At 39.8% G+C, this 25,731-nt stretch overlaps 1 protein-coding gene across 1 annotated transcript; it reads left to right on the top strand.

Moving 5' to 3' along the window:
- Positions 1-25,226, top strand: LOC136874839 (pickpocket protein 28). The gene is made up of 4 exons (XM_067148518.2): positions 1-95; positions 267-432; positions 19,222-19,313; positions 24,269-25,226. Exons 2-4 carry the CDS (start codon positions 275-277, stop codon positions 24,418-24,420), a joined length of 402 nt encoding a protein of 133 aa, XP_067004619.2. The 5' UTR covers positions 1-95; positions 267-274; the 3' UTR covers positions 24,421-25,226.
- The last annotated feature ends 505 nt before the right edge of the window (positions 25,227-25,731 follow it).

Here is a 25,731-nt window from a genome sequence, read left to right on the forward strand (position 1 = left end):
GACAAGTTGGAGAAAATATTTGTTTATAAGAAGAGAGAGATTGGAATAATTTACCAACGGAGATGTTCAATAAATTTCCAACTATTTTGAACTAGGTAAACAACTGATAGGAAATCTGTTACCAGGGTGACTGCCCTAAATGCAGATCTGGTCGGTCGGTCGGTTGGTCGGTTGGTCGGGGTTGTTAGAACTACCCATTCTGAGAGACTGGGTTTAATCCATTTATCATCATCATCTGTAATGCAAAATATTGTCATTTGTTGCAGGAAATTTGATGCAACAGCAAATGAGGGCAGCATTTGGATCTGAAACATCCAAAGAAGACCGGTGTAACTGTCTTCAGTCATGCACAGAGTTGCAGTACAACAGTGACCTTAATCATTCACCACTGAACAAGATGACAGTATACTTTGAAAGTCTTCCTGAAAATGAGTAAGTCAACTACTGTCACAATCAACACAAAATTTCCAACTTGAGTCATCATATAAGCAGCTCATCACTTAAAACAGCAGTTAGAGAAATTACTGTACCACCATCACCATTATCATGGCTCCAGAGGGGGTAATGTGGAGCACCCATAGAGCCCCATCTGAGTCTGCCAATGTTACCATACTTGAGATTTCACTCCAGGTTAGCACTTACTCAAGTGAGGCAAATCCTCAGTTAATAGCTCAAATGTAATAATTAGACACACACTCCAGTGCAGATACTGAGGTAACACAACTAAACAATTTGAGGAAGAATTGTCAACTAATTCCATAAAGGTTTTCTCTTTTATAACAGATCAATACTACAGACATCATCATCATGTTTACTTCTTGCTGGGTTTTTGTTCATGTGTAAGAATTCCAAGAATTCTTCAGTAATAATTAAAGATATCCTCAGCCCGTAAATGAAACACAACCAGCTCAGCAGATGGGATTGGTATATATATATTGAATGAATCAATACCTTTCCGTAATTATGGATTGCTTCAATGGACAAAGTAAAGCATATCAGGATATAGAATGTTTCATCATATAGAAATATAGTGGTAATAAATTTTTTTTAAATTCTGAAGGTCCAAACAAATGAGCTCTCAGAATGTGTACAGATTCACATATGGTGGTGATAACTATTCTTTTAATGCTGTTCATATGCACATCAAACTTCTTCCAGAATTCAATGAACAAGGCAGGTATTGTGCCACAAGCACCAACCATTAGGCTGATAATCTCTATTTCATTCAGTTAGTATTTATTTTTGTAGAACGGTATGGTGGGCGCATAAAGGTTCAGCTTTTCAAGGTGGACTTCAGTAAGCTGGCCGATATGGTGCTCGAATTGGATGGTTGGATCGATAATGAAGTCTTTCTTCTAGTTATCTTTAACCCTTAATAGGTGTCATGCAGCCCGTGGGATTCCACAACTTCTTATTAGTTTGTTTCCACCTAGTGACCTTGGCCGGCTCAGTACGTTCTAGCTTCCTAATGTGCTGTTGTGATATCTATATGACCTCTCTAGAACAGGGTGTAGAAACTTTGCAGAATTTCAGTCTCATAATGCTGGTTTTGCTCCTTTTTTAAATTCGAGGTGACTTTTCTCTTTCTTCTTTAAAACTAGAATGAGAGCTATTTTAACTACTTAGAATGATGGCAGCGGTCATTTTGACTGCAGTAAGGAAAAGTACAATACATATTACACAGAACCAAAACAACCTGTTTACAGTATATATTAGGTTTCATCATATTTTTAAACTGTTATTTCAGTTCCCTTACTAAATTCGTCCAGTTGATTTTTACAAGATACACAACATTTTACAATACTTTGCAACTACACATTTTGTAATTATGGAAGTAAAGTACTTGTTGTACAGTAGTGATGGGACATTCGATTCATTTTACTGAATCGATTCATTTGATTCCATTCACGTTACTGAATCAATACAGTGATCCGATTCACGGCACATTAGTCACCGCTCCTACTGCATCTGTGCAGTATGTACTGGTAAGACAGCAGCAACAGCATTCAGTGCTCGCTACTGCCATCTGGTCTTCATACTATGAACTCCTTTCTTAGAAAAAAATTCTAGTCACTCTAATACATCGAAGGTTTCCGGCGACGCAGGATGGGAAAGGTCTAGGATTAGGAAGGTAGCAGCCATGGCCTTAATTAAGGTATAGTCTCAGCATTTCTTGGTATGAAAATAGGGAAACTATGGAAAACCATCTTAACGGCTGCCGACGGTGGGATTTGAACCCACCATTCCCCGAATGCAAGCGCATAGCTACGCGATACTAACCGCATGCCTAACTCTCTCAGTCATTTTTGAAAATATGTATATTTCTATCAGCTGAGGATTTTTTTTAAATCGTCATATTTTGTATAGGCTACCCGAGATGTACAGTAGCCCACTGGCTTTCTGATTTAACATACTGTTGGTTAAGTTATTGCGTCTGTCCACATATGATTGAAGTCTTGTGCAACGATGTGACATATGAACTGAGAGAATACTAAGCCGTTCTTCCCAATATAAAACAGGTACTTTTGAGTGGTCATGAGCATGACTCATAGCCATAGGTCAGGCTAGAGTCGAAGTTAATTGTCAAATGTCAACTAAGTTACAATACTAAGATTCATTAAACTAATAAATAGTATAACGTAATAGCCTACCTACTTACTAGCTACTTTAGAATTATGTTTTGACTACCTTTTTAACATTGCAAATAAATCCATCTATTATTTAAACCTCCCTGTAAGAAAAAAAATGTCGTATGGCTTTTAGTGCCGGGATATCCCAGGACGGGTTCGGCTCGCCAGGTGCAGGTCTTTCTATTTGACACCCGTAGGTGACCTGCGTGTCGTGATGAGGATGAAATGATGATGAAGACAACACATACACCCAGCCCCCGTGCCATTGGAATTAACCAATTAAGGTTAAAATCCCCGACCCGGCCGGGAATCGAACCCGGGACCCTCTGAACCGAAGGCCAGTACGCTGACCGTTCAGCCAACGAGTCGGACTCCCTGTAAGAAGAGGACAGTGAATGCAAGTGGGTATTATTTTCAAATGAGCTGAGCTTGAGAGTCAGTTATAGCATACGATTCTTTCAGTGTACCATGGCTCACTGTATGTCTCGCTGCCGCGGAAACTCGGCTCTCCACCAGTGTCCAGTGTGCCGATAAGGAGCCGTGTGTATCTTGTGTCTCACTGAGCTGTGCTCGTTCACGATTCTTTTGATGTGCCATGATTCACTGTCTCGCTGCAACGGAAGCTCAGCTCCCTGCCAACGTCCAGTGAGTGCGCCACTCAGCACTGTCCGCTGGGAGTAAGCTGAATCATGTGCCGTGAACTTGCCCTTCCTGTGAATCGATTCACTTGGACACTTGAATGAATCGATACACTGCTTCGAATCATGCATTCAGTAGACAACACTATTGTACAGAACCCAAATATTTTGTTTATAGTATTTATTAGGTTTAATCAATTTTCAGTATTATTTCAGTTCCTTTACTACATTTTATAGTTGACACATCATTTTAGAACACCGTTTATGACATCTGTTATTGTTTATCATTGTCAATCATACATTTTATGCAAGCAAATCAATTACTGCTTGATTTACCAGTGACACACTTCTTGCAATAAACCTTCTTGATGCAGCATTCTTGGCATTTTCCACAGGTAGGCTTGTTACGTGACGAACAGAAATCTGGTGTTTTGTTACGGCAGAATGAGCACTGGCAATGTTTTTTACTGGTGGACTCTGTACCACAGGGAAGGTTTGCTGGTCACCTCTTGGTCAAACAGTGATCTTAGTTCATTTGTAAGGTTCAAAATAAAACATCTTCAAGAAATTTCTGAAGAATTGCATGCGCAAAATAAAATCCAGGCATTCATAGCTGTGCTGACCGAGTAGTATACAAGCGGCTCATTTGGTCAAGAACATCCACTCCACACCAGACAAAATGCAATATCACAGTTACCGGATGTTTTTTTGTCATTGTCAGATATTTCAACCTGCTTGTGCGTGGTACTTAGGATACAAACATTTTTCTTGGTTTGCACTGGTACTCAGTAAGAGTATTTTGTCCATTAACCAATATCATTGATGAAAAGCATTCTCCACTTGTGTCTTTGTAAATTTGTGGAAGTTCTCGGCAATTTGGTCGCATGGTACCAATGATAGATGTGCTTTTGGTCAGCAGGGAGTCTGCAAACTTCTGTAATGTAAATAAATTATCAGTAGAGACATTTCTTCCCTCCATGAGCTTCAGAACTACATGCTCGCTATGTTGAGTATTTCTATCTCTTTCTTCATTTTTTTTCCCAAGTACATGAAACCATTCAAGAAGTATTTAGTTTCAAGTTCTACAGTCAACCAGAATTTCAATCCAAACTTATCAGGCTTATTCGCCATATATTGAATGAATTTACAATGTGCTTTACATGGTACTTGTTTATCAACTGCGATGATGTATTCACCGGCTGTGAAGCACAGCTAAGTTTTCAATAAAAGGTGACCACAGCTCAGAAGCTACGGCAAATTTCTTGTTGATAAGCTGAGTTGAGCACGTTTTTCTGTCAAACCAGAGGAACCTAAGAATTTCCTTGAAGCAATCATGTGATAAGGTTTTGGCAAAAACTGGAGGTCCCCATTCCTTTGACCATATATTGTTCACATCTAATGAAGAATAATGCATTGCTCTCATTGCGTATACTGAAGCAATAAACGCTTTAAGTTCTATCAAAGAAATGCCCCATGAATCTGAATCCAATTGTCTGTGGAGCTTCTTCAATGGTGTACTTTTGAATATGATTCAGCATGGATTCTGAAAACAATAAATGCCACGATGAAGCCTCATTGTCTCCGATATGTCTCCTTGTGTACGGAGTAGGTCCTTTCTTATCCTTCATGGCGTTTGTACACTAAATTCACCTCTTACACTACCGTCTTGATTCTGTATTTTCCAAATTGGCTGATTTGGGGGTGTTACGTTCATTATCGGTCGCCAGGCATGAAGTGGTGGCATCAGAATCTGATGCCTCTCAAGAGATGCTAACATGTTCCATGTTTCTAACAGGAACCACAAATCCTAGATCATTGGAACCACCACCATCACTGGAATTCTCACAGATTTCCTCAGTGAATGCAAGGCATTCATCAAGAGTCAGTCCCTTGCCCCTAAACACTTCAACTCCAACAAATTACAGTTCCAGACCGTCCGATGAAACACGTAACAATAGTTGTTTCAATTTAAAACAAGTGACACTGCTAGCACGAGGAAAAGAGGTGGAGAAAAATCAATAATGAAGATCCCCTTACAGAGAAATTCATGGAGGTCATTTTGACCGCTCTCATCATTCTAGGTAAAACATTGATCTATTCAATTCCTATGAAACATTCAAAAGAAATATTTTATATGCTTAAACTGAGACACTTGAGAAAAGTCATAAATTTTCTACATGCTGGGGTTACCCTGTTAAGAATAAACGTATCTAGAAAGAGCTTTGTGGTCAAAAAGACCGTTCCTGTCATTCTACTGTTAATAGTTTGTGGAATATATGAGGGTGGACCACAAAAAGATGCACCACAATTTTTTTGTCAGCCCCTAACAACGGTACGAGAATGCAAAACTTAAGATATGAATTCCTTGAAGTTTTCGGAGTCCGCGTGCAAAGTTTCCGCTTCTTCCAAGAGATAGCTTACTTGCAGCAATGGTTCAACATGACGTCTGTAAGTGATGCATGTTACAAGCAGCGTTTCATCATTGAATTTCTCACTTCAGAGCAAGAAACGGTTGGAAACATTCACAAACGTTTATGTGCAATTTATGAAGCATCAGCAGTCGACAGAAGTACAGTTAGTTGCTGGGCACAGAGGTTAAGACCAACTAAAAGTGGTTCAGCAGAGATCCAAGATTTGCAGCAGTTGGGATGGCCACTCACGGCTGTCTCACCTGATAAAATGCAGCGTGCTGATGTGCTCATTTGCGAGGACCGATGCAGAACGACTTGGCAGTTGGCGCGGAACGAAGTGTGGGTGTAATCATCAGTGCTCTTGATTACACAAAAAAGTGTGCATGATGGGCTCTGCACCGTCTTATGGAGGAACATAAAACTCTCAGAAAAAACATTTCTTTTGAGTTGCTGCAACGTTCTGAAGCTGAGAAGGGAAGGCTTTTTGCCCCGGATTGTGATGGGTGATAAACTTGAGTTCACCATTTAGAGCCCAAAATAAAACTACAGTCGATGGAATGGCACCATCCTGACTCTCCACAGAAGAAAAAATTCAAAGGAACTGCTTCCGCCAGTAAGGTCATTATGACAAGGAGGTGATTTGCACAGTGAAAAAATGGCTTCACGAACGGAACAAGAAGTGGTACCAACAGGGCATTCACGCCCTTGTGTCTTGCTGGAGGAAGGCCGTATAACGGGAAGGAGATTAAGTAGTAAAATATGGAGTGTAGAAGAAACATAATTCTTTCTTGTGTATAAGTTTCATTGTGTTCAATATATGTTGTATAACTGTTGAAGAAATAAATGTGGTGCATTAGTTTCTGGGCTACCCTCGTATACGGCTAATAAACATGGACCATCAAGGTTTAAGTGTTTTTCCTTTTTTAAAAAGTGCGACCAATATTCCAAGAGGGTGCTCAATGGCATAAACCAGTGTATTATTATTATTATTGTACCGGGCGGTACACCTCTACACCGTTTATTTAAAAGTTGCGCCAGTTGAAACTCCTCTTCTGGAGGAAGGTTGAACTTTATCTATTCTATTAATTCTCTACTTTCTCAGAAGATGTCACCACGTGGAAAATTTTGAGTTTTTGAACTGTGTCACTTTTGATGTGTTTTTGTTTAGCTTGAAGTAAGAAGTGTGAACTTTCTCTTCTAGAGGACACTACTGAAGATCAACAATAGTGCAACCTAGTGCGGAGTCAAAGAACTATTTTGTTGAAGAAATTTTTATTTCAAATGTTTGTTCTTTGCTAAATTTCTTTCTGTTATTGTTTAAGTTGGCTGTATACCCCTCTCTTTCCCCTTGTTTTGCATGTAGCCAATCCCGAATTTCTTAAATTAATTTCTATCCAATCAGATGTATCTTCCCCCAACTTGAATCGATTGCGGGGTCCTATCCAATAAAAACATTGTGGGCGGGTGTTTTCATTCCCCTAACGCCTAGAAACTTCCGCGAGAGTATATAAACTGCTGATTTTAGGGTCTCCGGGCCACTTCTGTTCCATCTTTCAGTGTATTAAGTACATAGCAGGAGGCGGGAAGCGCCTCTTTCTTCTTCAGCCGTTCAACACCAGGTATTGGCCTATTAATAACTTCTTTTCTTGCTAGGTTGGCAGTTTAACACTCGCGGCGGGTTCGAAGCATTTCCATCATGTAACCTTTTCCTAAAATGTAATTACTCTTTTCATCTTTTTCTTGTAAAGCTACATATTGGGATAGAGAGTGCTACCCTCTCGAGCTCCCACTCACATTTGTTTTGAGGTGAACTTATTTTCTCAAACTATTCTTCGTTTATGTAATGTAAAGTGTTCTTCTCTAAGTCACCTCTGTAGTATGGGATTAGCCCTTGCGTTAGTGGCCCAGAGCCAGATTAGGTTTTAAAAACAAAGTATATTAGGAGTGCAAGTTCGCCTCCTCTCAAATTGTTATTTTAGAGGTCATGTAATCAACCTTCTTTTCATGTAATAGACCTCCGTAGGTTGGGTATTTTACCCCTGTGAATACGTCCTTAGGAGGACAGCTTGAAGGTAGAGTTTGGTGTGGCCTTGTGATAGGCTTACAATTTTGAGAGCGGATCGCTCTTTGAAATTTGTTTCTGTATGCCTCGTGCAGGCTTTATGTGTAATGTTTGGAGCCAGTGCTCCTGGGCATGAATGGGGCTTTCTGCCCCTTGGCTAAAATTTTTTTTTGGAGTAAGGCGGGGCTGATGGCCCAAGAGTTATGAAGTAAGGGCACTGAGCCCGAATCCAGTAATATTGTACCTACATTTTTGCTACTCTGTACCTGTTATGATTGTTATCTCTTGTTTTTGGAAAAGAAAATATAACCTAGTTAAATTTTAAATTAATTTTACATTGCACGTTAAATTCGTAGCTTGAAACCCATTCACACCCGCACCTTCTTTCACCTCTACCTACCACGGATATCTCCGTAACAAGTGGTAGCAGAGCGTGGTTGAATGGGTCTCAATTTACCCCCTTTTGACGGCTAAACATTGCTTTGATTCGAACTCTAACAATTTTCTCAGTTGCTGGAATTTTTTGAGTTTTTCAAAATTGTTCTGTCATCATGCCCGGCCCTCGCGATGTTCTCCTCCTTAACTACTTGCGCAAAGAGGAGTTGATATACGAGTTAACTATCAGAAATGTGCAATCTGGAGGCACGGTTGCAATCGACACCAACAAGCTTAGAGAGTCCCTTGATTTGCCCATTTCCATCCCCAATTTGGGAGAGAAAGAAATTGATGACTCTCTTTCCACGATCGTCGAGAATATTACTGGGCTAGCTTCCGTAGTTAGTTTTTTTGATGAAAATGATCCGTCTCCTAACCAAATTAAGCGTGTGCAAGGCAGATTATATCACTTTTCAAATAGAGTTAATGATCTGTTGTCTCTGAAGGTGAATGACGTTCAGAGGAAGCAAGCTAATACGCTCCTTGAAACTATCTCTGAATTGTCTAGTAAAGTCACTCAATTGTTAACTGGGGAAGTTCCTCCCAAATCTGATCAGCCCACCATAGTGAATGTAAGTAGTGAGGAAGAACCTGCTAAGGGAGAAGGCAATAGGATAACCGTTGCTGCTCAAACTATCTCTGCCCCATTGGACAACGAGTCTGAACGCCGCACATCGTTGAACAATGTACGTGCTGAATTAACTTCCTTGCCATTGAAACCTTTACCTACTATGTCGCCCGGGTTTAGCAGCTTGCCTCATCCATTGGCAATGTTGCTCAGAGGTATATCCAAGTTTTCCGTTAATACCACCAGTGACGTAATTTCATTTTTAAGATTTCTAGTGGAATTTCAGGATCATGCCCTTGTGTTTTCTCTTTCCCCATGTCAAATTTTGCAAATTATCTATCCTTATGCTATTGGGGTTCTCTCAGATAAAACAGTAAGAGCCATAGCTGAACAGTCATCTATCGAAGATTTCCATGCACATCTGCTTGCAAATTTTATTCCTGCCCGCGCGAGGTCATCTCTTATTCAGAAATACTATTATCGGGTACAGCGCTTGGATGAAAACCTGGCAGACTTCATCCAAGATATTAAGTTTTATACTAGGGTGTTTGCTCTCCACTTCCCTGAGGATCAGATCGTGCAAGCTATTATCGAAGGGATTTCACCACCCTACAGGTCATATTTGTGTTTCGCGGCGTGCCCGCAAACCTTCTCTGAACTGGAAGCATTAGCCGTCTCTGCGGAAGGAGTTAGGTATGCCGATTCCTTGCGTGTGGCAAAAGAACCCCCGCCTTCTTTTAGTAATACTCGGCTTCCACCTCGCCGATCAGTCACCCCTCGTAAATGTTATGCTTGCGGGTCGCCTGACCATCTGCGCAATAAGTGTCCTCTGATCAAGTCTAGTAGGGCAAATAATGGAGCTGGTTCATCACAAGGCTGTTTTAAGTGTGGGGCCTTCTCACATATCGCCAAAAATTGCCCAAACTCAAATAGCACCCCCTCCTGCTCAACTTCTGGTGCCAATTCCACCTATGCCAATAATAAAAAGTGACTAGTGGCATCGGTTGAGTCTACTAATCCATCTTCCCGAGACTCAGCCCCTAGTAAACAGGTTGTAAATGCAGAGAACAATCAGCCTTCAAATTCATCTTTTGAATGCCCTAAAGAATGTCTTAGGATTGCGGCGGATACCCCCGCACCTGTTCCTTTTCTTAAGATTGAGTTAAATAACGAGCCTATAACAGCTCTCTTAGATTCAGGCAGTGTTTGTTCGATTATTTCGGCTGAATGGTATTCTAAATTGAAATCTGTTTGTAAACTACCTGACCATGTCTCAGCTCTTATTCAATATGTTTCGGCTAATTCATCGCCATTAGAAATTCTAGGTTCCGTACTGGTCAAAATTCGTATTTTTAAATTTACCTGGAAAATCAAACTGTTTGTGGCTAAGCACTTGTCTTGCCCCATCATATTGGGAGCGGACTTCATTTCTCACACTGGTCTGGTGCTCGATCTCCAGAGTAGGTCGTGCACATTCAAATTTGCGTCCAATTGTAGAATTCCCTTGTTAAAGTGTAATTCTGTATCATGTTCATCTATTTCGCCTACCCAGGATGAGATGTTGTTAGACCTTAGACATCTACCTGAGGAGCAGGCTGATAGTATTCGGAAACTGTGTCAGTCGTTTCCCGAGGTGTTCTCTGATACTCTTGGTGTTACTGACCTTATTGAATACAAAATTGAGGTCACGGATTCGATTCCTGTCCGTTTTCCACCGTATAGGCTATCTCCACCTAAAATGAAGGCTCTGAAAGAAATCATCGATCAGATGTTGAAGGATGGTATTATTAGGCCCTCTAAGTCAGCGTATTCTTCGCCTATTTTTCTAGTCCCGAAACCCCAAGGAGGCTTCAGGCCTGTCATTGATTACAGGGCTCTCAATCGGAAGGTGGTGTTGCAATCTGTGCCCCTTCCCGACCTTCATTCTTGCTTTTCATGGTTTCGTAAGGCCAAGTTCTTCACCATCTTGGACTTGAATCAGGCCTATAATCAAATTCCCCTTGCCGAAGAGTCTAAACATCTTACAGCGTTTGCCACGGACTGGAACTTATACGAATACAACCGCGTGCCTTTCGGGCTCCCCACGGGGGCAGCTGTGCTCACTAGGCTACTAGATAGGGTCTTTTCCGACATCAAATTTGAGTACTTATATCACTACTTGGATGATGTCGTCGTATTTTCCGAGACTTTTGAAGAACATCTAGATCATCTGCGAGAAGTTCTGAATCGCCTTCGTAAGGCTGGGTTAACTGTCAAGTTGTCCAAGGTTGCCTTTGCTAAGCCCTCTATGTCATTCCTAGGGCATATTGTGTCACCCGATGGGGTAGCTGTCGATCATTCTAGAACACAGGCCATCCGTGATTTTAAACCTCCTAAGGACATCAAAGGTATCGCTAGATTCATTGGTATGGTGAATTTCTTCAGGAAGTTTATTCCTAACTTCGCTAATAGAGCGGCGCCCTTAAACCTTCTTCGTAGGAAAGGCATCAAATTCGAGTGGGGACCTTCTCAACAAGCCGCTTTCGAAGATCTTAAATTAGCTCTCTGTAATGCCCCTGTACTTGCTATGCCTGATTTCTCGAAGAAATTCATCGTCCAAACGGATGCGTCGTCGTCAGCTGTAGCTGCAGTCCTTCTTCAAGAGACTGAACTAGGGAGGCGACCCATCGCCTATGCGTCTAGGACATTGTCGGCTCAAGAAGCCAAGTATTCCATCTATGAGCTCGAAGGTTTGGCAGTCTTATTTGCCTTAGAAAAGTTCCGTCTCTATCTGGAACACGTTAAATTCGACCTGGAGACAGATAATCAAGCCTTAAGCTGGGTCTTAGGTAGGCCGCGTCGTACTGGTCGTATAGCCCGCTGGGCTATTCGTATTTCCGCCTTCCAGTTTGATGTTAGACATATCAGAGGTACCGAAAATGTTGTTGCTGATGGACTCAGCCGTATGTTTCATAACGACGTTGAGACCCACGAACCGGTCGACAGTTCATCACCTTCTGAGTCCATACTATCTGGTGTTAATGCCATCTTAACAGATGCTCCCATGCTTTTTAGGGATATTGAGAAATACCAACGTGAAGATCCTACGCTGGCTCCGATAATGGAAACCCTTTCTTCTGGGGAACATGTCGTCCCTTATGTTCTGAGGAATGGTGTTTTATGTTGCCCATCGAGGCATGATAAGATGATGAAGGTTGTCGTGCCAGCGGTTCTTGTGCCTATGATCTTCAAGTATTATCATGAGACCCCATTAGGAGGGCATCTTGGAATCTTTAAAACCCGTGAAAAAATTCGTGAAATGTTCATTTGGAAAGGTATGGACGGTGAAATTCGGGAACTTGTAAAAGCTTGTAAATCTTGTTTGATCAGTAAACCCACCATGTCCACTAAAGTAGGCCTTTTGTCTTCTCATCAAGCGTCGCGCCCCATGGAACGCCTGTATATTGATTATGTGGGACCCTTCCCCCAGTCAAAGGGTAATGCCAACAAGTTCATCTTTGTGTGTGTAGATGGTTTTACAAGATTTTCCTGGTTATTTCCGACTAAGCTGGCTACCGCTCAGTCAACCATTACTTGCTTAAATTCTATTTTCGCTTCTTTTGGTCCGTGCCAATACATTGTATCTGATAATGCTAAGGCTTTTACATCTAATTTATTTCGTAAATTCTGTTTTGACTTGTCCATCTCTCATGTAACTACTTCCGCTTATTACCCTCAACCATCTCTGGCTGAACGGGTTAACCGTAATCTCAGGTCCGCACTTATTGCCTATCATCATGAAGATCATTCTAGGTGGGACACGTCCCTGCATTGGTTAGCTTTTGCTTTGAATTCGGCGGTCCATGAATCACACAAATTTACTCCAGCTTCTTTGATGTTCAAGTTTGTTCCCAACTCGCCGCTCTCTAACCTCTGGTCTTTGAATGACATTCTACCCGAGACAATAGATCCGGATAACATTAAAGATCTTTGGAAGAAGGCTAAAGCCAATCTTAAAGTGTCTCATGAAAAGGTTAGGGAAAGGTATGATCGTGGACGGAGACCCACCACTTTGAAGGTAGGTGACCAGGTTATGGTCAAAAATTTTGTTCCCGCGGGCAAGCTTGCCCCCAGATTTCATGGGCCTTGTATCATTCTCGATTTTCTTACGCCGGTTACCTTATTGCTAAGTAATCCAGCCACCGAGAGGATATTTAGAGTTCACCTGTCCCAGGTGAAACCGGTGTAATTTCTGTGTTAACTTGCTTCATATTATTTTGATAGGATATGAAGGTTATATTTTTTTGAGTTTCACTTTTAAGGCATTCTGCCCCTTCTGTAATATTTTGGTTTTAGATGTAAGCCTTGTGTAAAACCTGCCCCGACCCGTTAAACTGCCATCCTGTTCTTGCCACGGCCATTACCACGCTCCCGTCTCCTGCTCCACCTTACACTGTGGCTTCATAATAGTAAATGCCATGGATATCTACACGCCGCTGGCCCCTCAACCTCTCCACAAGCCTGTACCCTCAAAGAAGATGATAGTCCAACACAATTCTGCCGCCTAGCTTTAATGTTTCAGCGCCCCCGCAGCCGCGCAGCGCCGTGCAGCGACTGGGGAGGGGGATGGGCCCCCTCCTCTCCAGCGAGGACGACATGTGAACGGCGAGCCGGAGCTCTCCTCCCGGCCAAGGCTGATGTGCGGCGCACGACCTGCTACATGCCCGCAGCCTGTATCTGTTCACCGCGGGCGCGGCGTACTTCAACACCTCTGCTCCCCTCATAGTGCGGGCGAGCGGTATCTCAGGGTACTTGAGGGGTCCGAGCGGCCTCCGTTGGACGCAAGCTGCAACGGCCGGTCTGGCCATCCGACTCAATCTACATCAACTACATGGACAGTCACCACAAGCAATAACTACACTTGGGAATTCAACAACAATATTTGGTGGACATTGCAAAATTTTTCTTCACCTTTAAGTATTAAAAGTTTATCTTCAGAAATTCAAATTCTACAAACATAAAGACTTTCATTCACCTGCAACAACAACATTTTGAAACTGAATTAAGAAATCTTGTAAATGCTTCTGCTATCTATCTTCGTATCAACATCATTACTTGGACTTTGTTTCAAACTGATTTCATGTGTCACCCCTGGAGGAACTTTTGGGGGGGGAGGTCTGTACCGGGCGGTACACCTCTACACCGTTTATTTAAAAGTTGCGCCAGTTGAAACTCCTCTTCTGGAGGAAGGTTGAACTTTATCTATTCTATTAATTCTCTACTTTCTCAGAAGATGTCACCACGTGGAAAATTTTGAGTTTTTGAACTGTGTCACTTTTGATGTGTTTTTGTTTAGCTTGAAGTAAGAAGTGTGAACTTTCTCTTCTAGAGGACACTACTGAAGATCAACAATAGTGCAACCTAGTGCGGAGTCAAAGAACTATTTTGTTGAAGAAATTTTTATTTCAAATGTTTGTTCTTTGCTAAATTTCTTTCTGTTATTGTTTAAGTTGGCTGTATACCCCTCTCTTTCCCCTTGTTTTGCATGTAGCCAATCCCGAATTTCTTAAATTAATTTCTATCCAATCAGATGTATCTTCCCCCAACTTGAATCGATTGCGGGGTCCTATCCAATAAAAACATTGTGGGCGGGTGTTTTCATTCCCCTAACGCCTAGAAACTTCCGCGAGAGTATATAAACTGCTGATTTTAGGGTCTCCGGGCCACTTCTGTTCCATCTTTCAGTGTATTAAGTACATAGCAGGAGGCGGGAAGCGCCTCTTTCTTCTTCAGCCGTTCAACACCAGGTATTGGCCTATTAATAACTTCTTTTCTTGCTAGGTTGGCAGTTTAACACTCGCGGCGGGTTCGAAGCATTTCCATCATGTAACCTTTTCCTAAAATGTAATTACTCTTTTCATCTTTTTCTTGTAAAGCTACATATTGGGATAGAGAGTGCTACCCTCTCGAGCTCCCACTCACATTTGTTTTGAGGTGAACTTATTTTCTCAAACTATTCTTCGTTTATGTAATGTAAAGTGTTCTTCTCTAAGTCACCTCTGTAGTATGGGATTAGCCCTTGCGTTAGTGGCCCAGAGCCAGATTAGGTTTTAAAAACAAAGTATATTAGGAGTGCAAGTTCGCCTCCTCTCAAATTGTTATTTTAGAGGTCATGTAATCAACCTTCTTTTCATGTAATAGACCTCCGTAGGTTGGGTATTTTACCCCTGTGAATACGTCCTTAGGAGGACAGCTTGAAGGTAGAGTTTGGTGTGGCCTTGTGATAGGCTTACAATTTGGAGAGCGGATCGCTCTTTGAAATTTGTTTCTGTATGCCTCGTGCAGGCTTTATGTGTAATGTTTGGAGCCAGTGCTCCTGGGCATGAATGGGGCTTTCTGCCCCTTGGCTAAAATTTTTTTTTGGAGTAAGGCGGGGCTGATGGCCCAAGAGTTATGAAGTAAGGGCACTGAGCCCGAATCCAGTAATATTGTACCTACATTTTTGCTACTCTGTACCTGTTATGATTGTTATCTCTTGTTTTTGGAAAAGAAAATATAACCTAGTTAAATTTTAAATTAATTTTACATTGCACGTTAAATTCGTAGCTTGAAACCCATTCACACCCGCACCTTCTTTCACCTCTACCTACCACGGATATCTCCGTAACAATTATTATTATTATTATTATTATTATTATTATTATTATTATTAATTTTATTATTATTATTATTATTATTATTATTATTATTATTATTATTATTATTATTATTATTATTATTATTATTTTAGAAGTAAAATGGTGGGTACTGGCTAAAGAAGTAGAAGATGATCCATGGGGACAAGGTTATAAGATTGTAATGAAGAAACTTGGGACATTTTCAACCCCGAGTGCGGATCCACAAACAATTAAACAAATTGTGGACACCTACACTATTCCCAGACCATCCAGAGAGGATTGACTGCGATGACGAAAAAGAACTGGATGATATACCCCTCTTCACTGTAGAAGAGCTCAATAGAGCTATTAGCTCTCTTAGAAACAAGAAAACTCCAGGACCAGATGGTATACCTACAGAAGTGCTAAAGATAATAGCAGAACTATGTCCAGAACTGTTGCTGAATATGTACAATCATTGCCTGCAAACGGGTGTTTTTAGTCCCCGATGGAAAATGGCTCGTTTGGTTCTGATCAGCAAAGGAAAACTTGGGGTTATAGACCTTTATGTATGCTGGACACAGCTGGAAAAGGCCTGGAGAAACTTCTGCAGCCCAGAATCCTCTCAGCAGTTCAACTAGCAGGGGATCTATCTGTTCACCAACATGGATTTCGGAGAGGACACTCGACGCTAGATGCAGTGTGGCAGGTGGTGAATACAGCAGAAAGGGCACAAATGGGCAACCATCATTCCCGTAAATTGACACTTCTTGTGACCCTGGATGTGAAGAATGCCTTCAATTCGGCAAGACGGAGTGACATGTTGGTAGCTCTTGAGGAAACTTTCAAGCTACCACAATATCTTATGCGCATAATGAGAGATTACTTCAAAGATCGCACTCAGTTGTATGATACGGAAGATGGAGAAAAGACAAAACGCCTGACGGCTGGTGCAGCGCAGGGATCGATCCTTGGTCCAGATCTTTGGAACATAATGTATGATGGCTAGTTACGTTTGGAGATGCCAGAGGACATGAAGCTTGTGGGCTATGCTGATGATGTGGCCGCCTTGATAGTAGCTCGTAATGTTGAAATGGCTCAAATCAAACTGAACCAGGTGATGCAGCGCATAAAAGAATGGATGATGAGCCACAGTCTAACATTAGTCGAACACAAAACGGAGATAGTTCTTCTGATGAGGAAAAGGATCAGAACTCTTGTACCAATGACTGTTGGAGAGTTAGTGATTGAAACATCTGCGAGCACAAAATATCTAGGAGTGACACTTGACTCCAAGCTCACATTCTGGAATCATATTCAGAGAGCGACAGACAAGGCAGTAAAATACATGACTGCACTTAGCAGACTAATGGGAAATATTAAAGGTCCGAAATCCAGTAAACGATGTCTTCTCATATCGACGTTTCAGTCAGTACTCCTATATGGCTCTGAAATCTGGGCTGAATCCTTGAGATTTGCTTGATATCGGAGAAGGATAGCTGCCATACAACGGAGAGCGGCTTTACATATTGCATGTGCATACAGCACGGTTTCCGAACCTGCAATCCTCACGGTGGCAGCAATAGCCCCAATAGACCTACTTGCATTGGAGCGACATGAAATCTGGCGTACCCAAGGAGAGCTGGGAAAGAAATGTGCAAAGAAGCGTGCCTTCAGTCAACGGATGAGGCGATGGCAACTCAGATGGGAAAGTGACCCTCGAGGCAAATGGACCAAGCGACTGATACCACGCTTGGATATCTGGGTTGAAAGGGCCCATGGTGAAGTAAATTACTACCTTATGCAGCTTCTAACAGGGCATGGATATTTCCGGATATTCCTGCATAAAGTGGGCAGAGCGAGTGACGCAGCTTGCATATACTGTGATGACATTGACGACGTATTTCACACCTTTTTTGTATGAGGCTATTGGACGATTCAGAGAAGATGTGTGGAAACTGAACTAGGAGAATTGACAACAGATAATATTATTTCGGTGATGCTGCGAAACCAGGAATCCTGGGATCACGTGGCAGTGTACGTGGAGAACGTCCTTCGTCAGAAGAAGAAGGATTTGGAAGCATACGAACGTTCATAAAGGAGAAATGAAGAAAGAAGACGTCTGAAAGACAAAGCACGATATCACCCTGAAGTAATGCGAGAGCGGATCCGGGCTGATGACACACATCGTAAGAAAAGGGTGTGTGGTTTTTAGCGGGTAAGAATCCCACACACTTGTGGAGTGCAGACCCTTCACAAGTGTCTTTTGAAGATTTTCCACAATCCCTTGTAAAAAAAAATTATTATTATTATTATTATTATTATTATTATTATTATTATTATTATTATTATTATTATTATTATTATTATTATTATTATTATTGCCTCAGTTACCATGAGCATGCATTTTAATTTGACACCATTTAGACTGCCTCAATTTTTATGTTACACTTTACTCTACCAAATAGGAGAGTAAACTAGATTTCTCTTGGGCAATCTATGGTTTAGTTTTAATTAAGCATCCGGGAGATAGTAGGTTCGAATCCCACTATCGGCAGCCCTGAAAATGGTTTTCCGTGGTTTCCCATTTTCACACCAGGCAAATGCTGGGGCTGTACCTTAATTAAGGCCACGGCCGCTTCCTCCAACTCCTAGGCCTTTCCTATCCCATCGTCGCCATAAGACCTATCTGTGTCGGTGCGACGTAAAGCCCCTAGCAAAAAAAAAAAAAAAGTTTTAATTAATTTTGTTGGGTGAAAACCAATGGTGTTACCAGAGGTATTTCATATGTTGACACCATAGGACATGAAATGTCAAAGAGACTTTTTCCTGCCCTTCAAACATGCACCTAGCTATGCAGGGTTTGAACAATACAGTACATCAACACGACAGGACATCAGATTATCCTTGAAAGAAAATAACAGCATGAACAAAATTAATTTGTTTAAAGGTAAAATATACCATTCTGAGGGAATGTCAAAGTATTTTCACCAATTTCCCCACGAGCTATAAAATTAAGACATCACATATCTATATATGATGTGCTTAGTCCATCCAAACATGATCACTTATCCTTAGCTGGTATTTACTTCTCCTCAGGTGACTAGTTCTCTTCCAGTCTTTCCCAAGCCCACAGCATGTGGTGACCTAGCCAATTATAGAACATTCCCAATGTGGCACAACTATGGAAATAATATGAGATTTGGTGTTTCAGTTTGACTAACCTATTGTTGTACATGATTACAGAAATAGTCAAAGAAGTGGTCAAATTCATAAAGGGAAAAGGATATAGCTAAATTTGGAGCTAATGAGATCAAGTGCAAGGAAAGAGGAGAAAGTAATCTGAAGAATAGATAAAGGCTGTTATCCAGCAACTAGAAGCAAGGAAAATGACATAGGTATGATATGGAAAATGGATATTCAGAAATATGCAGAACTGATGAATCATCTGATCACTCAGTTGTTTTGACATTACAGAAAAGAGAAATTAGCAATTAAACCAGATCTCTATAGCCCTGTTGTAAATATTTTGAAGTTCCAGAGCTTGTCTTCTCCAGTTTAACACAAAACTCTGCAATGAATTTCTGTTTCCAATATCAATAAACAATAATGTCATTCAAACACCAAACATATAGACAACACATTTCATCTCAGAATAACACAAAACTGAAAGGAACAACTTCATTGTAAGCATGTTGCAGACTCTTGAATGGAAATTTTGAATATTTCTGACATAAAATACACACAGAAGCTCTAAAATATCCTTTGTTATACTTTATTTAAAGTCTATTGAGCACCACAACTTCAACACAGAGAGTAATTGTGTGTATACAATATTTCAGAACTCGTGTGGCAGGTTTGACAGTCATCTTCAAGCAATCACACTTCATTGGAAACAGGCGGAGTGAACTCTACGGATCCATGGATTTTCTTGGTGAGTAACCTGTTTTCTCCTTCTCTTTTTTTCATTCCTCACAGTATCTGAGCATTACTTCATCTTCCCCTTTATACCAAAAGGGGATAGCGAAATCTGTCTTGGCCAATAGGTAAACAGAAAAGGTAGCAGGTCAATGTGATGAGGCAGTTGTGGGAACTTGCCACATATGTGGTCAGCATAAGTTGTACTAAGGCATAGATCTATATTTTATTATGATATCCTGATTAACTACAAATTTAATTATTTTGCTTTTTGCTAGTGGTTTAATGTTGCATTGACACATAGCAGATTTTCAGCGACGCAAGGATGGAAAATGTCCTGCCTAGTGTGAGAATGGGAAACCATGTTCGCGGCTGCCAATGGTAGGATTCAAACCCACTATCTCCTGAATGCAAGCTCACAGCTATGCGACCCTAATCGCAAAGCCAATTCATTCGGTATTCCAAAAAGAAAGTTACACAAAATGAAACAAATGGAAATGAGGGCTTTGGCTTGTACCATATGTATATATCTCGTATGACATATTGTTGGCATACATCATAGATTTTTTAACTTGACACCGAAACCCCAGTGACTCTTTGAACAATAAGAATGGTACCCTATTTTTAACCTTTTAGCAATACTGTTTTTGAAAATGTGGCATTCATAGGACTCTAGCAAGTCAAAGCCCTTTATTGTACCATATGTAAATATCATAACATTATGTATTTTATTAGAATAGTGGCGTTCTTGTTTAATCTTAGTAGCCTTTTATTCTGCACTCTAAGAACTCTTAAGAACGGTACCCTATTTTTAACCTTTTAGCAATACTGTTTTTGAAAATGTGGCATTCATAGGACTCTATCAAGTCAAAGCCCTTTAATGTACCATATGTAAATATCATAACATTATGTATTTTATTAGAATAGTGGCATTCTTGTTTAATTTTAGTAGTGTTTTACTCTGCACAATCACTATTAAGCAGGTTCATCAACAGCTGATGATGACCTATTTACAGGTCGAAACCGGTACTGTCTTTTAATGTAAATATTCTAGACACTTTGTAAAATAAAGTATTGATTAGGTGGACAACTCATCCTTCATACTTGTGTGACCATGTTAATTGATAACTCAGTACACATTACAGTACATTAAGACATCTAAACACTCATGATTACTAATATTTGCACAGAATTACCTAACTAACACTCCCTTAGGCAATCCATAAACCCATAAAAGAAACTTGCATTAACCCAGTCTTGCCCCAAGTAACTAAACAAATGAAATCGCCATGACGCAGCTCTAATAACGAATATTTACAAATTATTTACATGGCTGGGTGCAGGTACTATCTCCCACAGAATAATAATCATTAGGACTTATCTGGTTTCCATCTCATGATGAACACTGGCCCCGTAAAGGCTGTCTCGGGAATTAGTGCTCCATAGCACTAATGCCGGCTGCAGAAAAGCCCAAGTCTTCTATCATGGCATGGGCAGTCATTAATAGTGTTACCTTCTTCTCGCCAAGCTGAATCTGCTTCACTGCTGCATAAGTTAACAGGTTCGTTAGTAATTGTTCCCATAACAATTCTTCCAACTTGCGACCAGCATAGATATTTCTCAAACTCACAGATTTCTGCTTTGAAATATTATCAGTAAGCATTTTGGTGTGCTTACCAACATGAATGGAATTAGTCTGCACAGTCCGTCCACTCGTAAGCTGATATTATTTCATAGGTGAGTTTATTTCAGTGTCAATGCTGATTGCATTTACTATTCAAGCAACTCATAAAAATGCACTGATTCTATCTCTGAAGTCTTTCCATATTAATTCATGGGTTATAGCCTCTACTGATTTTGAATAAAAGTGTTCAGCTCAAAAAAGATATGTGTTCATGGCTCTGACTCTTCAATGACAATATGCACCTCTGGCAATTCAGGTAGACAAGAGACACTTCATCACCATAAGACCTATCTGTGTCGGTGCAACGTAAAGCAACTAGCAAAAAAAAAAAAAAAAAGGAGAGACACCTTGCGCCCTGAGGTTTTAAAGGCAGTATCCCCGTATCCCCTCCACCAGTGCAGGGAAACCCCTAGCTAATGAATTGTTCCCATTGTCACTAGCGACATACTTTCTCTTAACAGCTGCAACTAACTTCCCTGTTTACTTTAAGGTATTTAATTAATGCATATTATGATCTGCCATGGCTGCCTACATTACATCTAAGTCACTGCACTCCTTATTTCACCCCAATCAATCATAGGCCAAATATCGCTTAATTGGTGAAGGTTTCCATCCTTGCAGCCTCTCATATTTGTTTGCCCCCAATTGATAACAGGACATCCCTGGATGGACTGAACAACTGTGAGTTTTTAATTTCTCTCACCATCTCTCTTGCAGCTGGCGTTCCTTTCTTGCACAGTGAAGGGTGTCAGCCCCTGTCCGCTGAACCTGAGAAAATAAGTCTTCCCTCACTGAGGCTACCGGTTCACAACCTGGTGAATCTACTCAGTGCAACAAATGGGCTTCAAACTAGATCCTGGGATCGCTGCCTCGTAGGATTCAAGTTGAGTTGTATAGAGATGCAAATCAGTTGGTGTTATTACAGCTCAGCTGTTTCGATACCACAAGGTAGTGGATTGGCAGCATGATGATGTGGAGTTGTGATGTTGATACTGCATCAGCAAACCAATTGCAATTTATAAGTTATTGCAATTCATCCAAACATTTCTAAAGACACATTACACACATCTGTAAGGAATTAGATAAAACTATGTGAGAAAATTAGAAACCTTAACATGCCTAAAAATCATACTATCAATTCATTTGACGTTACTAACATGTACACCAACATCCCTACCAACATTACCACTAAACTGATAAAATAACATTTCAGCAAATTTAGCACTGGCGAGATAGATGAATTTCTACATTAACAATAATTTTCCTTTTAATAATGTAGTATATCAGCAAATGGATCTTCCTATGGGAGCAACAGCTTCTAGAATTTTGGCCAACATATACATGGATCATTTAGAATAAACAAGTATCATTGGCAAAATTATGGCCTTAAAATACTGGACGCATTATGTGCATAATATCGTAGCTAGTGTAGACACGAACATTAATAACGGATAGAAAATGCTTAAGCAACCTAACAATCTAGACCCTAACATACATTTTACCATGGAAACCAAGATTAAGGACTCACTCAATTACCTCAATTACACATGGTAAGAATAAAAACTTTATCCCTCGGTATATATATAAAACAAACTTGCACCTCCAATACTATTAAGCAAAATTCTTTACACCTGGGTGAGCATAAAAAGGTGGCATATAATAGTATGATTGAGAGACCACTGAAAATTCCACCAAGAAAAATCTCAGAAAATAAATTAGGACCATTAATTATATAGTCTTGAGTAATGGATTTAATAGGAATTTTATAAATAAATTAACCAACAAACTTAAAAATAAACCTAAAACCACTCTAACTAAAGAACCCCTAATGTCCTTAAGAAACAGAATATAAAAATAGCCTTTAGAACCAGTAACACTAATGCAGGAATAGTCTTCAATTCACATACTGTAAATAATAGTAACAAATATACCAAATCAGGGATTTACAAACTTGAATGTCAGGTAAGTGAGTCAACATATGTGGAACAGACAGGTAGTAACTTTATAACTAGATGTACTGAACACCAAAACAATATTATATACAATTGCTTCTCGGCCATGAGTAATCATCAGAAAGAACCACTGTTACACTACAATAAATCAAGACTTTAAAAAAATCCTACAAGAACAAAAGGTCTATTGCTTAATATTTTAGAGAACATGTACATTAACATCGACCAACATAAGAACCTGGCAGGTAATTTAAATGATATAAATGAAAAAGACATACTGTAGGAAACGATTCCAATTATCTGTGAACCAAATCACAATTGGAATAAGCTTCCCTCACACTCCTAAAGTCATGCCCTCCCCCTCCACATCACCCCCTTCCAATAGTATTACCCGTACCCTACCTGTAAGAACACGGCAGTCAAGAGCGAAACTCTGTAATCTGCGGACAACAGAAAGTAGGTTAATGCAGTTAGTTAAGACTTTTTTTTTTACAATTGGCTTAAAGTCGCACCGACACAGATAGGAAAAGCCTAGGAGTGGGAAGGAAGCAGCCATGGCCTTAATGTACAGGTGCGAAAATGGGAAACCATCTTCAGGGCTGCTGACAGTAGGGCTTGAACCCACTATCTTCCGGATGCAAGCTCACAGCTGCGCACCCCTAACTGCATGGCCAACTCGCCCGGTGTTAGCTAAGACATCTAGCTTTATGTTCATATTAGTTTCTAATAAATTTTTTAATCTCATTACAGAACATAGTTATTGACAGTTCCTCTCAGGAGAACACATCATCTGTAAATGAGACCTCCGACTGACTACAGAGTCATCTGGTCAGAAAATATTCAAGTTTTTACTTGTGGACAAGAGGCTCAGCCTCCCAACATTGTGAACCAGAACACACAAGATAACATGCCCATTTCTACCTTCCATTTTACTTTATCATGAACTTCAAACAATTTTTTAAAAAATGTATATTCCATAATTTTAATCTTAATGTCATTTTAATTCAAGGTGTTTTACTGAAGATGACTTGTAGTCTAATTGACACTCATCTTATAAGATGATACTAATGTATTGATTTAGGAGGATAATAAAAACTATTTTGATATTAATGTAAGAAAACTGTTCTATACGAATCCCAGGGAATATTAATTCAACCAATGGGAATAGAACCAACAAGTATCAATCATCAAAGATAGTTACCTGTCTTGTAAATGTGATGATATCCAGATACTTTAATGAATTAGCTATTAATGTTAACAATCATTATCTTTCCACCTCTATACTGTTAATTTGGAGAGAAAGCTATAAAATTTGTATACACTGTGTTGTTTCAGCTAACTGTGGTGGCTTACTTGGCCTAGGACTGGGATGTAGCATGCTGAGTCTCCTGGAAGTAATATATTGGCTATGTCTTCGTGTGTGGTGCCGCAAAACAACAGGTGTCAAAGCAGGCTCTAACCAGAGTGAATATTTATGTAAAGAGTGAACTCGAAACAAGCAAGCTGGTAATTTTACACGACAGTTGATATAGTGATCATAACCACAGGACATCACCTTTTATGTGAATGCAAACCACTGGAAGACATGGAGGTGACTTTTAATTTCAAAAATCCTACATGCATTGGCCAAGATTCAGACTGTAGCCACCTTGGTAACCAGTAACTATACCACTCAGGTGTCATGCCCCTCCATTCCAGATGAGATACCATGTAAAATGTTGCTGTCTCTACTTTAAGAGTCTCACAAATTAGTAGTTCTACACTACTTTCAAAGGAAATTATATCTATATATGCTCAAACATGAAGTGATGAATAACAATGATATGCAACTCACAGCACAAAAAATAACTTTAATTTCACTATATGTATGGATGAAAAATGAGATTATCTGTGAAATGTGTTACAGTGGAAATCCAGTGCTAAAAGCCTGAGATATTAAAACCTCAGGCATATTCAAGTAACCTAACACCATGCAATAAATAAACTCAAAACCTCAAATATAAACTTTTCATGTACCTAGTTACATAAGCAGCCGTTGGATAGCATATAACTTCACTTTTACTTCTCAAATTCTCAGATGAATTCATGTTGCAGAGAAAAGAGAGGAAGACAAGAAGGAAATCAAGGTATATGTGTGAAGTCTGAGACAGATCAGCATATTGTTCTTTACCTAAAAGCACAATAATGCAACAAACATTTGAAAGTAATCTATGCATAATATTAATTGTGACAGAAAATGTGTCTTGTTTTTCTCCAAACCTCTTCTCATAGTAATATCTGATGATTTTTTCTATTGAAAAAATGTGGGTTTTTTCATTGTAATATTTTAATACAATAACTGAAAACCTTTTGTTCACAAAATATTTACTGCTGAAAGCATTTTGCAGAATTTGCATTTATATCATTAATAGAAATATCTTATGTTCTTTTAAAGGAAGTCCCACATGTTCTTTGGTGAATTATTTTGAAAATTGTAGTTCTCCATAACCTACGTTTATAATGAACATTAGACTTCAGGGATAAATAAGTCTAAAATTTTTGGAACAAATTTATTTTTAAAATGTTGAGAGTTAAGTTAATGCTATAGGAATTTTGAAAACAGATTACAATATTTCCTACTCTACTTACTCCAATTTACCCAGATTCATTTAGACTTGGCCAACTACCATAAAAAAATTCACTTGAAAAATTGCATAATCTAAATTCAGCATGTTCCCCTAAAATTTTCCATTAACATCAATTACAAAAATAAAGTTTAATTAAGTTTGAATAATTAGAAGTTTATATATCAAAATTAT

This window comes from Anabrus simplex, chromosome 5 (assembly GCF_040414725.1).
Source record: "Anabrus simplex isolate iqAnaSimp1 chromosome 5, ASM4041472v1, whole genome shotgun sequence".
In the NCBI taxonomy this organism is placed as follows: Eukaryota; Metazoa; Arthropoda; class Insecta; order Orthoptera; family Tettigoniidae; genus Anabrus; species Anabrus simplex.

What these genes read in the sequence shown, in the direction of transcription:
- LOC136874839 (XM_067148518.2), top strand. Translation starts at nt 275, where the DNA reads ATGCAACAGCAAATGAGGGCAGCATTTGGATCTGAAACATCCAAAGAA. An exon ending in GAAAGTCTTCCTGAAAATGA is followed by an intron (nt 433 to 19,221) that starts GTAAGTCAACTA and finishes ACAATATTTCAG; the next exon opens with AACTCGTGTGGCAGGTTTGA. An exon ending in CGGATCCATGGATTTTCTTG is followed by an intron (nt 19,314 to 24,268) that starts GTGAGTAACCTG and finishes GTGTTGTTTCAG; the next exon opens with CTAACTGTGGTGGCTTACTT.